Source organism: Lontra canadensis, unplaced genomic scaffold (assembly GCF_010015895.1).
Source record: "Lontra canadensis isolate GAN:19392208 unplaced genomic scaffold, GSC_riverotter_1.0 scaffold7, whole genome shotgun sequence".
NCBI classification, from domain to species: domain Eukaryota; kingdom Metazoa; phylum Chordata; class Mammalia; order Carnivora; family Mustelidae; genus Lontra; species Lontra canadensis.
Window position 1 is genome coordinate 25,765,969 of NW_022631001.1, and position 16,310 is coordinate 25,782,278.

The 16,310-nt window shown below is 56.6% G+C and overlaps 1 protein-coding gene across 1 annotated transcript in view; it reads left to right on the forward strand.

The window, feature by feature from the left end:
* The window catches only part of ARAP1 (ArfGAP with RhoGAP domain, ankyrin repeat and PH domain 1), a 48,804-nt gene extending 42,634 nt beyond the window's left edge, over window positions 1-6,170 (forward strand). Inside the window, 5 exon segments of the mRNA XM_032853181.1 lie at window positions 2,879-2,961; window positions 3,633-3,683; window positions 3,844-3,907; window positions 5,088-5,237; window positions 5,542-6,170. Coding sequence (XP_032709072.1) covers window positions 2,879-2,961; window positions 3,633-3,683; window positions 3,844-3,907; window positions 5,088-5,237; window positions 5,542-5,559 — 366 coding nt within the window. The 3' untranslated portion in view covers window positions 5,560-6,170.
* The last annotated feature ends 10,140 nt before the right edge of the window (window positions 6,171-16,310 follow it).

Consider the following 16,310-nt stretch of genomic DNA (forward strand, 5'->3'; position numbering starts at 1 on the left):
GACAGGCCTAGCTGCCATGGAGGGAGCAAAGCAGGCAGACTAGGACCGTCACCTCCTCTCTCTGCACACTCCACTTCTTTAATGAATCTGGGCTCCTACAGACCCTTGTGGGGAATGCTTCCTCTTCTCTCCTTTGCCTCCTTCTATGATTACTTACTTCTGGGTCTTTTCACCCCTCCACTCAGTCTCCCTTGGTTCCAGGATATTATTTCCCTGACCCCCTCTTTATACGAGCCCCTCGGAGCAGAACAAGACCATCATTGTGGGCAGAGGGGAAGGAGGATGGCTGAGGCACCTGGAAAAGCAGCTGCTGATCCCTTAGCACAGAGGGGAAAAGGCAGGAGAACTAGAAAAAGGAAAAAATGGTAATGTTTATTGAGCGACGTTTCGTGCCCAGCCCTCCCTGTACCTAATCTCACTGTTGTCCTACAAGGAGGAATATCATCCCCATTTCACAGGGGAGAAAACAGGCTTCAAGTGACTTGCCTAAGGCAATCTCTAGATGGTAGCCTGGGATTCAGACCCAGATTTGTTAGCATCAGAGTTCAGTTCTTTGGTCCTTGAAGTACAGGAATCAAGGCCTCAGTAGCTGGGCTGATCAGTGCTGGGCCAAGTGGTGCTCGCCCAATGGCAGCCAGCCCCTGCGCCCTGATAGGAATCCCAGGAGGGTGTGGTTTGGCTACCTAGGTGTTGGTAATTCTGGTATTTGCTGGTTTATGGAACAACAGACAGAATATTTGAAATTGGGACAACACCCGGCAATTCAGGATATGCAAACACCCAAGCCTCGGCCCAGGCATCTTCCGTTGTTAAAGACCTAGAGGGATTTGGGGAAAAGTCACATTCTAGAAAAATCTTGGTTTCTGCAGAGCTCTTTGAGCATCAAGGGGCGAACTGTATTCTCTTCTAGTGACCTCATACCTCAGAGATGCTGGAAACATGAGCTGTTTGATTGGAAACCAAGCCCCACATGGACTGATGTCCCCCTCTCCCTCCCTGTCTCAGTCACACTCCTGTCACACGTGCCATGCATACACCGCACAGACCAGAGCCTGAGGAAGTGGAGTCTGAGGACAGTTTTTTCGAATCCTCAGGGAGCCATAGCCTGGTTTGAATTCCTTGATTCCCACAGTTCTCCCCACACCCTGACTGGAACCATCCCAACCAGCCTGATTTCCCATCCTGCTGCCCCATGTTCTCCTGCCTGCAGCCCAGTTCCTGTGTCACACCCATGAGCCTGTTCCTTCCCCTGTCAACTCCCTCTACCCCTTGCTTCTGGTTCTCTTTCCCTGGCACCCACAGCTCAACTTCTTCCAGGCCCTCAGCCTGCTTTCCATTCTCTCAGCCTGCTGCCTTCCATATTGCAACCTAGTTTTCCACACATCCTTTCCCCTGTCCTGCCTGGAGCCTGCTGTTTTCCCTGCCCACAGACCCATTTCTTTCACAACCTCTGTCTCAAGTCTTTTCATCCCCATGACCTGGCTCCTTCCAACCTGTCGTCTGATGTCTTCAGTGCTCTGGGCCTGGCTTCTTCGCTGCCTTCCTTCTTTCTCCCTGCCTGCGTGGAGGTTTTCTTCCTTGTGTCTACCCACACCATGTTTGCCCAATGTCTGCAGCCTGATTTCCCATCCTGCTGCCCCATGTTCTCCTGCCTGCAGCCCAGTTTGCTCGAGGCCATCTTGGGCACATGGCCATTGTCAGGTCGGGTGCCATGTGTAGGAGACATAGGGTTCCCCCATCAGGGCCTTGGTTCTCAGGGAGGATCAGGGTGAAAGCAGGGCAATAGGGCCTAGTAAGTCCTCTTAAGCTATATCCCCTGAGACAGCATCCAGGTCTCTGCTCATCCTTTATGCAGCCTCACAGGGAGTCTGCCAGTCCCCAGCCAAACTCTAGTCCCCTCTTTTTGTTCCTGCAGAGGAGCCATGCCTGGGGGTGGCCGGGAGCAATGGTGGGAGCAGGGTGGAGGTGGCTCAGTCTTTGACCCCCAGTTTTGGTTGTAAGTGAGTCCCCCTCCCCTACCATCCACCCTGGTGCCCGGCTGGTGCCTGGGGTGCCTGGTGTGCCTGGTGGGGCAGGGCTTCGAGCAGGTGGCCCCCGAAGCAAGAGGAAGGCTCATGAGCTTCACCCCCAATCCGCCTCTTCCTTGGGGGTCACTGTCCCTGTACCTCTGCCTCAGAGCCAGCCTGCTACTTCCAAGCCCAGACCCATATGCAGAGGGGGGCCAGAGGCGAACTTGTCCGTGAGCCACTGACCCTCCCCAGTACATCGGTCTCTTGCTTCCTGACCTAGACCACTGGAAAGTTCTTCCTTTGGTCTACCAAACAGCCGTCCTGCTTCAGCGTGAGTCATTAGCCTTCCCCTGGTGGAACCAAAGAGCTAGTAGCTACTGACCCCACAAGTCTTCTGTTCACACGGTCAACCCTGGAGCCTCCGTGGGGTGGAGAGGGGTGAGGAATAAATAACCAGAGACAGACGAGCAGCCAGCCAAGGCTCTCAGGTCCTACATGCTCATTCAGTTTGGTGCCAGAGGATGACGTGCAGGCTTCTCCCTCCACAGTCTGGTTCAGCGATGGTGCTGCGGGTCAGTTCTCCGGTTTGCTGGGGCAGCAGGGAGGGCCTGAGGATCACTGCTCTGTGTCCTGCTGGAACAGCCACCTCAGGGACTGAGGGTTGACTGTCTGATGCTGCTGCAGGGAGAGAGGCCTGGGGGGCTCAGTTGGGCTGGATGGTGAACAGGAAGGGCTTTGTCCGGAAAGCTTCCTGGAGGAGGTTCCCTGTGCTGGGATGCAAAGGGGGCTGGGGAAAGGGAGGGGGGAGGTCCCTGCAGTTCCTGCCCCAGCTGACTTGAGTGCCCTCCCTCTGCCTTCCCTCACCCCAGAGTCACCGGCCTGAGAAGGAGTGGCCTATCAGGAGTCTCAAAGTCTACCTGGGAGTGAAGAAGAAACTGCGGCCACCCACCTGGTGAGCTGGGGCTGGGGCTTGTGAGAGCTCAGGACCCATGGTCAGGGTGCAGCACAGCGGAGGCTTTGAACTTGACAGGGGTTGGTACTGTAGTTTTGAGGGTGTGGTCTCCCAGACCAGCAGTGGCAACCTGGAAATGCAAACAGCCGAGACCTGCTGAGTCATGGGTCCTGGGGGTGGGGCCACCAGTCCATGGTAACAAGACATCGTGGGGACTCTTATGCTTGCTCGTGTTTGCATACCACTGGCCTGGATTGAAATCCTCACCGACTACCTCTGGGACCTTTCTGGGCCTCACTTTGCACATCTGTAAAACGCGGAGAATAATGGTACACCTGTTTCAGAGGGTGGTGTATGTTTTTGAGATGGAAAGTGACGCCTAGCCGCTATTATTGTTAAGAATTGCGGTCACTTGACCTAGTTTCCTGACTTTCTCCTCTCATCTGCGGGCTGTGCCTGGTTATCTCTCAGGGACTAGGGCAGGCCTGGGGGTGGGGTGGGGGTGGGTGCAGGCTGAGAGGAAGAGGCAGTGGCCAGAATGTGCAGTGCTTGCACGAAGGCCCTGACGTCTGCCCCGGGCTCTGCCCCAGGCATCTGGGCTCTGTCCTGGGCACCTGGGCTGGGAGGCCTCTGTGGGCGGCCACGTGACTCCATCTGGCCCTTCTCTGCAGCTGGGGCTTTACGGTGGTGCACGAGACTGAGAAGCATGAGAAGCAGCAGTGGTGAGTGAGGGCCCTAGCCTCAGATCCCAGGCTGTGGAGAAATGTTTACGTGTCCCCTCTTGTGGGGTTCCCCCACTGTCCACTTCTGTGCCCTGCCTGGAGGCCGTGGGCTGGGGAGACAGGTGCTTGGCAGTGTCCAGATCTGTGCCCTACCCTGCAGGTACCTCTGCTGTGAGACGCAGATGGAACTCCGGGAGTGGTTTGCCACCTTCCTCTTCGTGCAGGTACCAGGTGGAGGGGGTCCTGGGAGGCATCCTTCTGGGGGATGGGTCTGTTTGTTCCTTTGCTTTAGAGGCCACCAATTGCTTCAAGTAGATTTTGAGTTGCTTTGAACTCATTGGTTTGTTCATTCACTCAGTAAGCCCTTCCTAGAGGCCCCTCTGGTCCATCCCCAAGCCAGGCGTGCTAGAGACCAAGGGTGCAGCCCCTTTTCCTCGGGCCTCCGCAGGTGCAAAGGAACAGACCTCGAAGTGGCCTGTTAAATAGCCTGGTGTGGTCAGTGTGTGGAGACAGAGAAAAAAGCCCAGGGAGCCTGCTAGCTAGGGAAGGTGGCAGGTGGGTGGGGAAGGCAGCAGGGAGGGGGTGTCATGGGAGCTGAGCTGGAGGGTGACAGAGCCTTCACCCAGCAAAGGCGGTGGGGGGGTGGGGCAGTTTCCAGGCAGAGGAACAGCTGATGGAAAGGCATGGCAAGAGAACTACAGCTTGCATGGTGGGACGCAAAGAGAGAGGCCAGGAGTGCCAGAAGCTGACACTGGAAAGGGAGGGAGTCAGGAGCCAGATCTCAGAGCCTTGAAGGCCATTCCCAGGAAGCCGAATTCGACCTCGTCAGCAGTTTGAAGGGAGAGTTTGAAGTGAGAAAGTGGTGTGCAGGTTTGTCTGAGAGGGCTCGTTCTGGATGCGGCCTTCAGGGGAGGACAGACTGAGGGAGTCAGGTGATCGCCACACTGGGCCAGGTGGGAACAGGCCAGGAAGGGGTTGGATGGGGTGGCGAGAGGGGGTTGGACTCAAGCCATAGATTTTAAACAAGAGCTCAGAGTTGTCTGGGGGAAAAGGGAGACAGAACTGTACCAGGGCCCTGAGCTTCCTGGTAGTCAAGCCTAAAGGGAAAACAGGTGGATTCCATAGTCTTGGCTCCCAGTGGAAGGAGGCGCACATGTGTTTCCTTTAGAAGTGATTTCTGGGTACCGTATTCTTGGAGCAGTTTGTGGACCTGGAGGTGGGAGTTGTTGAGCAACATCACTGGCTGCGTTTTGCCAGGGATACAGTCATGTTCTCCTCTAACTGCTGCTTCTCATACTGACTGGGATCAAAGCTGAGGGTGTCCCCTCAGCTCAGAGCTGGAGGCATTTCTGGGAAGGGTGGGTGGATCGGGAGCCGAGTGCCCTCCTCTCACCTCCTCCCCAGCACGACGGCCTGGTGTGGCCCTCGGAGCCCTCCCGTGTGTCCCGGGCAGCGCCTGAGGTCCGGTTGGGCAGCGTGTCCTTGATCCCCCTGCGCGGCAGCGAGAACGAGATGCGCCGGAGCGTGGCCGCCTTCGCTGCGGACCCCCTCTCCGTGAGTGGCTTTCTGTACCTGTGGGCAGAGGGCTGGGGCCTGGCTGGGGTGTGCCTTCCGCCTGAGTCCCCTCTCTACTTGTCCTGATTGCCAGACACCCCTGTCCTCCTCTGCGTCCTGACAGGCTCTTTTGGTTGGTGTAGTTCACAGGAGCCCCCTCTTTGCATGGCCCTGGGGGACCCAGCTGACCTGAGTACTCCCAGGCTGGCATTCCCAAGTAGCTGCAAAAGCTTAAGCAGGGCCACGGGCCCTGTGAACCCTCCCAGCATGCTTATGGAATCTGGCCTTCTGTGGCTTCCCACAGCTCCTCCGCAACGTCTGAGCGTGCAAGAGCCAGCCCCTGCCTCTGGGACTCTGCTGCCACGAAGCCTTCCTGTTCAGACACCCTCGTGCCCTGCGTGCCCAGTGTGAGCCAGCGGGGAGCGCATGAGGAAGCCTCACCCCCACACCCTGCATCCTGACTGCAGCATGGGATTCCCTGGCCAGGAAGCGGAGGGCAGCAGGGTCTGCCTGAGGAGGAACCTCTCATGGGCTCTGTCCAGGTGCTCAGCGCCCCTGGCTTGGCCTGCTCCCCAACCAGGGTCACCCACACTGAGTTTGAGGGGTTGGAGAGATGGGATGGGCATCAGTCAGGAGATCTGGAGGACCACCATCCTTGCAGAGGCCCAAGGCCCCGGGGCCCCGCTGGAAGGGTGCCCACCCCCTTGTCCCAGACTCCAGAGCAGCAAACAGCGGTGGATGCTCTAAACGAACACTGAGCTGGGATGGGGAGGGATCTCTTGGGTATGTTTCTCTGTAGCCTAGAGCCAGGCCTGGGGGACTTCAGGAGCTCCCTCCAGTCTAGCCTGACTGGGAGGGCCCAGGCTTCCTGGTGCCCCTTCCCCACTTTGGGAGCCTTTTGATAATATAAATATATCTGTATATTTTATCCTATATTGCTGAGGCCTGTGATTGGCTGGGGGTTTCAGGTGCTCTGGTGTAGGAAGGGCCAGGAGTTCAGGAGGCCCAAAGGTGAGTGCCTAGTGCCCTGAAGCTGGGGGGACCCGGGGCCCTGAGCTGTTTAGCCCCTCCCTCCTGCCCCAGGCAGAGCCCCGGCCCAGCTTCATGCCATCCCCATTGCACGCCTGTGCAGCCGGGCTGGGAAGGCCTATCCTGACCCTGGTCAGGACAGACTCCAGCTGGAGCAAGCCCCTTTCCTGGCTGCAGTCTAGAGTCTGGGCCGGGGCCTGGATGTAGCCTGTGAGTGACTCAGGGCAGCGCCCCACCAGCCCCTCTGAGACACAAGGTCACAGAGTCACAGGAGCTTTATTAAATTAGGAAGAAGAGCCTCGGGTGTCCCTTGGTCCCTATGCATGGCCCTCCAGAGATGGGCCCTGCCTTACCCCTGGAGGCTGCCCTCACTGGGCACTCCCTGGTTGCCTCCTCCAGGAAGACAAGGCCCTGTCAAGTGGGGGAGATAATGAGCTGTTCAGAGACCTATTTGGGACTCCCTGGGAAGGTGCCAGACACCACATTCCTGCCTCTGCTTAGAGCCTCATTACCGCCCTCTCTCCACGGGCCCAGCAGGCAGACAGGCTGACCTCCCAACCTTAGCCTCAGCCAGTGGGGGCTGGGCAAAGGGGGTGGAGATGGGTCACCTGACCTCTGATTCATATGTTCCCACTCTGGGGAAGGCCAGTGTAGGAATGGGGTGTTGGGGAGCTGAAAGCTCCTCCAGGTTCTGTGTTCCAGGCTCTTGAGGAGGGGGAGTGGATGTCAGACTGGAATAGGTCTCCTGGCCAGTTTCACAGGCTGGGGCTAAGCCCCTTGAGTCCCACTCTTATCCTCCCCTAGGTGGGCTGCTCCGGGCCAGGCTGACAGATTGAAAGTCGGACCATTCTGCCTGCAGCTAGGACAAGATTGTCGTCCAAGTGCTCAGGGGCTGGAATTCTTCCCTGGATCTCACCTTGGATTGACCAGCTAGTTCTGAGGCCTAGAGAGAGTCTGGTGGGTAAGACTGGAAATGCCCCAATGCTAGGCTGCCAGCCTTGCTGCCCAGGGTCAGGGACTGGCTGCAGTGACTCAGTTGGGCCACCAGGGGGCAGCCATGGATAGCTCAACATTACGGTCCCAGAGCAGGTTCTGGAGACCCCAGCGTGGCTGTCCAGGCCCAGGTGGTGTTCTGTTGGAGTGTGGGGTGGGACCTGGCCCTGCCTTTGACTCCAAGACTAGTGATGTTCTGGAAGGCAACACCAAGTGCTTTGGACTCCCAGAATCTAGGAGCCAGAAGGAGAGAGTAGCGCTTTTCCAAGTACCCACTGTGGGTCAGCACCTTGTTCTCTGCACTGTCTCCTCCTGGAGGAGGCTCAGAGAAGGGAGGCTCAGAGAAAGGGAAGTGACTTGTGCAAGATCACAAGGTCACATCAAACCTGAGGTCCGTTTCTATAGTCACTCTTTCAGGGGAAGGGAGTCTGCCTCTTCTGTATCCCTCCTGATTTAAATTCTTCTCTCTCCTCTTATAAGTGGCCCCATATGTCCCCTGGGAGAGGGGATCTGAACTGTCAGGAGTTTATGATAACTTAAAGTGCTTTCCCTTGGTATCAGGGACAACATCCCAACAGGAGCCTCAAGTCTCAACTGTAATGAATTATGGCAATGACAACAGCGTGATGGGTGGTTTTGGGCAGGAGACTGCTGGTCTTGGTCACAGAGATTCCAAGAAATGGGGCCTCTTGGGACCCTGAGTGGTTTATATTCACATTTGAGGTTGGGGTTGTGGGGGAGGGGTAGGATGTGTCAAGATCCCAGAACTAGACCTTGAGGGGTGGGAAGCAGCTCTTGGAGAAGAGGGGGCTTTCTGGAGGAGGAGGTACCCCCAAGCTGGCCCTGAAAACTGGAAGCCTTGCCGGTATACGTGGTAGGAAGGGGTGCAAGCCAGGGTGAGGGCGGGTTGAGGTGTTTGGAGAGAAGGACCCGGTGACCCAAGTCTGGGCCTGACCACAGTGAGCCCTGGGAGAGAAGGCTGTGGCAAGTCAGTCTGGGTGGAGAGCATAATGGATGGAGAGGGAGGAGAGAAGAGGGAAAGGGCTGGGCGATGGGGTGGGTTGTCTGTCTGTCTCACTCTTTCTCTCTGCTACCTCCTTCTTGCTCGACCCGCCCACCCTGCAAAGTGTTCTGCAGCCTTGGAGGGCCTCGGGAGACCCCCAGGCTCTGCAAGAAATCCACAGGACAGGGGAGGGGAAGATGGGCCCTGCCTTCTCCTTCCCCCAGATCCAAGGGATTGGAGGGAGGCCTGGAGTGGAGACTTTCTCACTGGGGCCCGTGCTCTGGTGGCTCCCCCCCTGCCCACAGCTCACTGGGAAAGAACATGGGTGTTGGACACCCGTTGGACAGATGCCCACGCTCCCATGTATAAGCTCTAGAACCGTGGCTGAGTTCCTGAGGTCTCTGATCCTCACTGTTCACGTCTACTTTGGAGGTATTAATAGTACCTACTAATGGGAGGATTAAATGAGCTAATATGTGTGAAGTAACTCGCACTATCCCTTGGTAATCCCCTTCCCGCACATGTCTAGGGAGACCTGGCATCCAGAATCTTCTCCAGGCCTCATATCTTTTACTTCAACAAGCCCTTCTTGAACACCTACTGTGTACAGAGCTTTACTGGACACTGAGGGGGAGCACATAAGTAAATGCCAGTGGGGGGGAGCACTTCCAGGAGGGGTATTGATCAGGAAAAACTCCACAGAGGAGGTGAGGCTACAAAGACAGATTTCTACAGGTGGAGTTAAGGGGGAAAGGTGTCTTAAGAAGACGGAACAGCATGATGCAAGGGCAAGGTGTTGTGACCTGCAATGAGCAGCCCGTTGTGGTGCGGCTTAGTGCCCTGGGGGCCTCTTCCCCATGCCTCTGGTGCTGGGGTTTTGTCCTTCTTGCCTCTTAAATGTAACCACATCCTAGTCAAATGGGCTCCTTGGGGTCTTCCCCCACCAGAAACAATTCCTGTTTCTTTAGCTAGCTCTGTGACCAACGTGTGATCCAGGCCCTAAATGCTGGGGAATGTCTGTCTGTCGCACATATACACATAAGTACAGCTGGCATGAACCTCCCAACCTCTCCTCCAATAGGACACTTCCTTCAGGAAGCTCTTCTGGATTGCTCTTCCATACTGTGTGCACTTAAGAGTATGTGTGCCTGTGTCCAGTCACTTGACCCCAGCTAGGGCCTGGCCCTGGGAGGAGCTACCAGGGCAGGGTTCCCCAGTCAGCCCGAGCTGGTCCAGTTCTGGCATGTCCCCTCTCGCACACCACTCTCAGCTTGTGGAAATTTCCGCACTTTCTTTGCCCTGGTTCCAGCTCCTCCCGCTCTATTTATCACCCTGGAGACACAGTGGCACGGGCGCACACATGCCCTGTACACACGTGCCTGCACACCTCAGCCTGCACTTCCAACACACACACACACGCATACATGGCACGTGTCTGAACGCCCCCACAACAAAGCTCTCTAGGAAAATTGCCCCCACCCTGCTCCTCCTCCTCCACTCTGTCCTCCTACCTCCAACCACCTCAAGACACTGAGACCAAAGAGATGGGCTGGACAGCCCTCCCACCGCTTGTCAGCCTGGGAGGCACAGCCCACTCCCTGACGACAGCGTCCTCCTCCGCCCCAACCCGTCTTCCCCACCACCCGCTTTTCTCTCCGTCTGTTTCTGTAGCTCCTCAATCCTTCCCTCTCTGCCACTTCTCTGCTCCTGTCTCTCCCCCCCTGCCTCTCAGTCATTCCGAGTCCTCTTAGCACTCTTTCGACCCCCTGAGGTAGAAACTGTGCTTCCTTCCTGCCCTCCCTCCTGGGGGCCTTAGGTTGAGGACCTCATGGGGCTTATGGGGACAGAGGGACAGGCCTAGGGGACCCAAGGGCCTGAGCCTCCAGATCCTGTCACGTCAGCCCCTCCTCCTGTGTGCCTGGCACCATGGAGACCAGCGTCATGGTAACACAGCTTGGGTGGGCACAGCCTTCCTCCTCCTAGGGGCCCCCCATGGCCTTCTAGGAGCTGCCAAGCAGCTCTGAGGAGATGGGCCTTGTGCTGGCGCCCACCCCCAGCTCATACCAGCCCAGGATACCCCCACCCTGAAGCACTGCAGCTTCCAACGCCGCAAGTCACGAATCCCCAGTTGGAGGGGAGGGTGGATTCTCTTGCAAACATGAGCTCCAGAGCTGAGGACCTCGGGGGTCTTTCATTGAGGGCTCATTTACTAATTGAGGACCAGAGAGGGCAGGTGCTTGCTTAGGGGAACACAGCAAGTCTGGCTCCTGACTCTCAGAATCAGTTCTCTCCTCTGGGTTCCCACCTTCCACCCGGGTCAGTGGTCACTGGGGCACAGGCGTCATTCCAATCTGGGAGGGCTCCAGCCCCAGTCCTTTGTGTTGGCAATGACAGTGACGCAGATGGTAATACTGAAAAGCCACAGTGAAGCCCCCCACCACCACCAGGGCTAAGGCTTTGCTTGTGTTTTCTCATTTGATCCTTACAACAAACCCACCCCATGAGGAAGATACTCTCATTTTATAGGTGAAGAAACCAAGGCATGGACTTGACAGTGTCAGGTGACTAGTAAGTAAGTGGCGTGGCTGAGAAGGAACACAGGTCCCTCCCAGAAGGTGCAGGTGAGCAAAGCCTCAGGCCCAGTGCCCCCCTTCCAGCAAGCACTCTTTCTGAGTCAGTGACAAACCATGTTTTCCATTCTGTCTTTCCTTCTGGAGAGAGTTCAAGGGGAGGATCTGGGGCTTAGTCTAAGTTTGGCCATAAGGTTTCTAGAAGCCACAGGGTTATTTTTCTAAGAAGGTGGAGAGGGAACAGAGCCTTTCTACTGTGGTTAGCCATAGGGAGGACATCCCTCACAGTCCAGCAATGCAAGCTCACACCTCCCAGGTCCTCATGGAGTCCTGTCCAAGCCCAGGCGGGCGCTGTGTGATGGAGGAGACCCTGCTTCCCGGGCCCAGCCTCAGCTTGTCTACCGACCTTGCCTCCCTCCTGGCTTATGTAATCATTCAAATATAGCAGCTGCCTTTATCCCACTGAGTCACACCCCCTCCCGCCCCCGCTCAGGTGCAGGGAGTTAAGGGGGAAGAGGTAGATTGGGGCTGAGTGGGTAGCTCAGGGCCTCCTGGAAAGAGAATTGCCTCACTGGAGGGTGGTGGAGGTGAGGAAGCTGGGGCCAGAACCCCAGGGTAGGCGAAACCTTCCCCAGAGTATGAAGCCACGGAAGCCACGTCTGTTCAGACCTATCCTGCTGAAATGCCACATTCCTGGGGATACCTCCCCAGGATCAGGAGCTATATCCACAGCCTTCTTTCCTAGCGGTGTGCCCCAGCGGAAGAGGTGTGGAGGAGGAGGTAGTGGAGTGGGGCAGTGGCCACAAGTCCCTGGTCCTAGGTCTTGGCCTGCCCTCCATTCACTGTGTGAGCTGGGCATGTTTCTGCCCTCTTGCCTGTTTTCCCTGCTGCACCATAAGGGGCTGGATTCCACTGGCTCTGGCATCTTGTGCTGTCTGGTCCATATTCCAGACAGACATCCAAGGAGATGACCTTGACCTTAGGCAAAAGGCCCTTCTAAGCATCTGGTCTAGCCCCATCTCAGGCTAACTTCCCTCTCTTCCTTTTCTTTGTCCATCCCAAATCTCTCCATCCTCAGTGGGCCAGTTCAGCACCCCCTGCCTCCCACCAAATCCACAGGGCAGTGGAGACAGGAAGCGTTACTGGGTTCTGGGCTGAGGGGCTGAATTTTGACTGCCTCTCCCCTTCTTGAATTGGCCATCTGCTCCACCACTTCATTCCCCTGCCCAGCAGGAGTGGGGAGCTTACTACCCCCGTGTGAGGTCACCCCTTCTTTCATGGGGCAGCTCAGACTGATCCTGGACCTGAAGCAGGCCCACACAGTGCCTCAACCCTCAGTTCTGGGTCCCCAGAGCCACCTTACCGAGGTGTTGAAGAAGCCATATAGCTTAGAGCTGTTCTGGAGCCTGGCATGGCTTTTTATTCCTTTGTCAACAAGGGTCTTGTCACCTGTGGCGTGATGGGGTCTGTCCTTCGTGTGGGAACACAGGGAAGTATGCCAGGCCTTTGGTGAGGACTTGGTGCTCCTTCAGCCATTGTCCTTGAAGCCACAGGTGGCATCCTCCTGGCTGAGTGGGAGGCAGAGAAGCACTGTGAGATGGAGCCGAGTTCCCCACTCCCCCCCTCACCCCTGGGCTTCAGTTGCCAAGACTCAGATGCGGGCCCATCCTGGCTCCCAGCCAGAGGGAGTCACCCAGGAGTTTTCAGGCTGAGCCTCCGTGAAATCCACGTTCTGCCAATTACCAGCCTTCCCCCGGGAAGGCCAAGGGATACTCCATGGCCTCAGTCTGCCCTTGGGGGGGGGGGTGGGGCAGTGGTTCCCACAAGGTGGGGCAATCAGGGCCCCCCCACCATCCACCTACAGCATGTTCTTGAGACCTTGCTCTGGTGTGGTCCTGTGCCGAGCTCTCAAGCACTGTCTCACTTCCGCACTCACCGGTGTTTGCTCCTTACTTTCCTCAACATTTCTCACTCAGACCTGGTGAGGCTGCCCCAAGGCTACGGACTGGGGCTGAGGTGAAGGGGACTTTGGCCTGTCCTTGAGAGAAGTGTGATCCAGTAGAAGAAATGAGGTGACCCTGAGCAGGGGGTGTGGAACGGTAAGACAGATGATAGGGAAGAGGGAGGCAGCCAAGGGCTGCTCAGCCCAGAACCCAGTGGTTCCTCCTGTCTACCCTGTCCCCAGTGGGTGAGGGCAGGGAGTGTGTGAACTGATCCAAGGTTAGGCCAGGATTTGGGATGGGCAGAGAAAAGCAAGAAGAGGGGGAAGTGAGCCTGGGAACCAGAGGGTACCAAGTCAAGGAGGAAAAAAGGACTGATGCGCGCTTAGGGACTAGACCCTCATCCGTGTGGAGCAGAGAATGGAGAGGTCAGTCAGAGCGAACATGAGAGACTTCAAATACCAGGCTGACGAGCTTGGCCCTTATCCTGAAGGCACTGAGGAGCCATGCAAGGCTTTCAAGGAAGAGTTATATGACAAGCTAGATAGTACCAGGGGGAGGGTAGAGTGGAATAGTGGGGTTGAGGGCTCTGGAGGGGCTGGAGAAAGACCAGAGAAGGGGAAAGTAAGCTGGGCCTGGAGGGATGGAAGCAGTGGACAGAAGAGAGGATTACAGAGGGAGAGGAGGGTGACAGATTTACACAGGAAGTGCAGGAGAAGAAAGGGGCAAAATGACTTTGAAGTTTCCAGACAGGATTAGAAGTTTGCTGATGCCTTTGTTAGGGACAAAAGGTATGTTGGATGTTGAATATTTGAGTGTGAGGGCCTCTGGGATGTTCCCACAGATGTCCAAGAGGCAATCTGTACTGGAGGTTTGGAGCCCTGGGGAGAGGGCTGGCCTGCCCGGCAGCACTTGGAGATGGTGCACTGGGGGAAGGCTCCAATCTCCCTGAGGCCAGGGTGGAGAAAGAGGAGAAAGAGGGCCTGGTGCTCCTGTGAGGAGCACCCATGTTGAGGGGGCAAAGATAGGATGAGGCAGCGAGAGAGACCGAGGAGGGGCCGTCTGGAAGGTGGGAGGGAAACAGCCAAGCAGGAAGGAGGCGGGAGAGGGCGCTGGTAAGAAGCCGCGTTCTTTGGCAATGAGGAGTTAGCTGGAGCCTGCAGTCCTCGAGAGGCAGTGGGCGCAGGGCGGAGGCTGGATCCCAGAGGCTGCACCCTCCCGTCGCTTGGGACAGCCACCCCCTCCCGGCTTCCTCTCACCTCCCGCCACTTCTGCCAACTAACCATACCCGGGGTCTGCCGACCGGCGGCACAACGACTGCCCGGGCCTGTGAGCGCGGCACGCCCAGATCAGCACCCGGGAGAGCGGCCGGGGCCTGCGGCGGGGCGGGGCTTCGCCGTGAGCGCTCGGGGCCTAGGGTTCCTGCGGGGCCCGCCTCCCAGGCTGCAAGCAGCCAGAGGAGCCGAGAGCAGGCTGGAAACCTCAGGCCCTCTCCCCTTTCAGAGGCCTCCACCCTCCCCTTTCAGAGGCCTCCCCCCATCCTGGCACTGCCCTACAGCAGCCCCTGCCCCAACATTTGAGGCCGTTACTCTCACAGCCTGATCAACTCAACCTCTTAAGGGGACGGGAGGGGAGGAAGAAGGTTCTCCACTGGGAACTGGGCAGACATTTCCAAAGCCTCACAGTTCTTTGAGCTTGGAAATTGTGACCTCTCCTTTCAGATGAGAAAACTAAATAGAAGTTCAGAGAGGTTAAATAAGTTGCCCAGGGCACGTGGCAGAGCAGGGATCTGAACTTCCGCCTGCCTACCTCTAACCCAGGAGTACCCTAGGACCCAGGAGTTCTGGCTCTTGAGCTTCGTTTCTGCAGACTCCTTACTTCTGGGGCAGCTGCGGAGTCTGGTGTGGCAGTGGGATGGGGGGGGAGACCTTCCCTCCTCCCTGACTTGCTTGAGTATATTCCCAGGAAGTTTCTGAAGATGAGGCCTCCCCTGCCGTTTCCAGAGTGGGAGGGCAGAGAGGAGGCCGGGTGGTAGGTGAGGCCTCAGTGCACCTGCTTCCCCTGTGCCCGGGAGGTGCCCTGCTTTGAACCCCTCTGACTCAGCTTCTGTCTGCCGGGCTCCTCGGGCCGTGAAGGGGAACTGTGAGAGGCTGAGTCTGGACATGGGCCAGGGCCTGGACTTTTTGGGCCTGAAAAATGCCTTCCCAACTGGAAGGCATGGGGCAGCGAGGTCCCAGGTATAGGTCAGGCTGCGAAAACAGTTCGGCCAGAGCTTTCAGAGGTCCGAAATTTTACCTTCGGGGACCACAGTGGGAAGCAAAAGCTCCCTCCCATTTTCTTTCCTGACACTTGCTCAGCCATGAGAAGTGTCAGCTTGGACAGGCCTTCTGTCAGCTTGGACAGGCCTCATGCACAAGCCAGGTCATTCCTGTCCTTCCCACCACTGTTGTGTGCCCTCCCCCCGTGCCCATTAACAGGGACTAGGTTTTCACTCAGTCTCATGGGCTTTGCAGCCTGGATCCTGGTGTGTGGGGCCAGGGGTATTGCCCCCACTGGTCAGAGAAGTGAGGTTAGTGGTGAGTATACCCCCTTCTCTTGGGGTCCTTTAAAGACCCACCTGGTATCCTCTCTTACAGAGATATTCACAAATCCTAGACTGGGTCTAGGGTCCTCTTTGGGCATGACAGACACTGTGCTTCTGTCACACTACCAGTCATAACCACGCCCCCAACACACACACCTTGACTTGGTGCTTCTCCAAGGCAAGGAACAGTCTGAGTTCCTATTTAATGAAGTTGGCCAATGGTAGGTGTTTGTGAATGAATGAAGAAGTTAGTGGAGGTGAGTTCAAGCCCCATATTGGCTGTAGAGATTACTTAAAGTCTAAAAAAAAAAAAAAAAAAGTGCATGCTTCAGCATCAGGTCCCACAGTGTTCTAAGCAGAGCCACCAAAAGTGGACTCTGACAAGGCTTTGAGTCCAAACGACCTTAGCAAAAGTCCCCAGAACCCCCTGTGTACTCAGCTCCATGCTGGGGACACACCCCAGGACCATGATACAGACTCAGTAAGGGAGCCCAGAGGAGCTGGTGTTGCCTGGAGCAGGGCCCTTCCATACTTGAGGAGGGCTCAGAAGTGTCCCCTGACCCTGATGGCCTCCAGAATGGGGTAGTGCAGGGTCTGGGTCCCACTCATCTGTCCCTCACCCCTAGCTCCCATTCTAGTCCATGCACAGTGCAAATCCTTCATCCTCCTACCTCTCTAAGCTCCTCTCTCTTCTTCTCTCTCGCTCGCTGTCTCCCATCTTTACTTTTTTTTTCTTTTCTATCTTTGTTCATCTGTATGTGTTTTCCCTATGCCTCTCTGATCTCTTTATATTTCCGTCTTGATCTCTTTGAGGCTCTGATCCTGCTCTTCTCTCCTTCACGCATTTCCTTCCTGTCTGTTTCTCTCTGTCTCTGTCTGTTCCTCTGTGTGTGAATCTTTCTTTTCCTCTCCCAGCCAGAGTCTCTCTCTACCCCTCCCTCCCTCTCTGCCTCT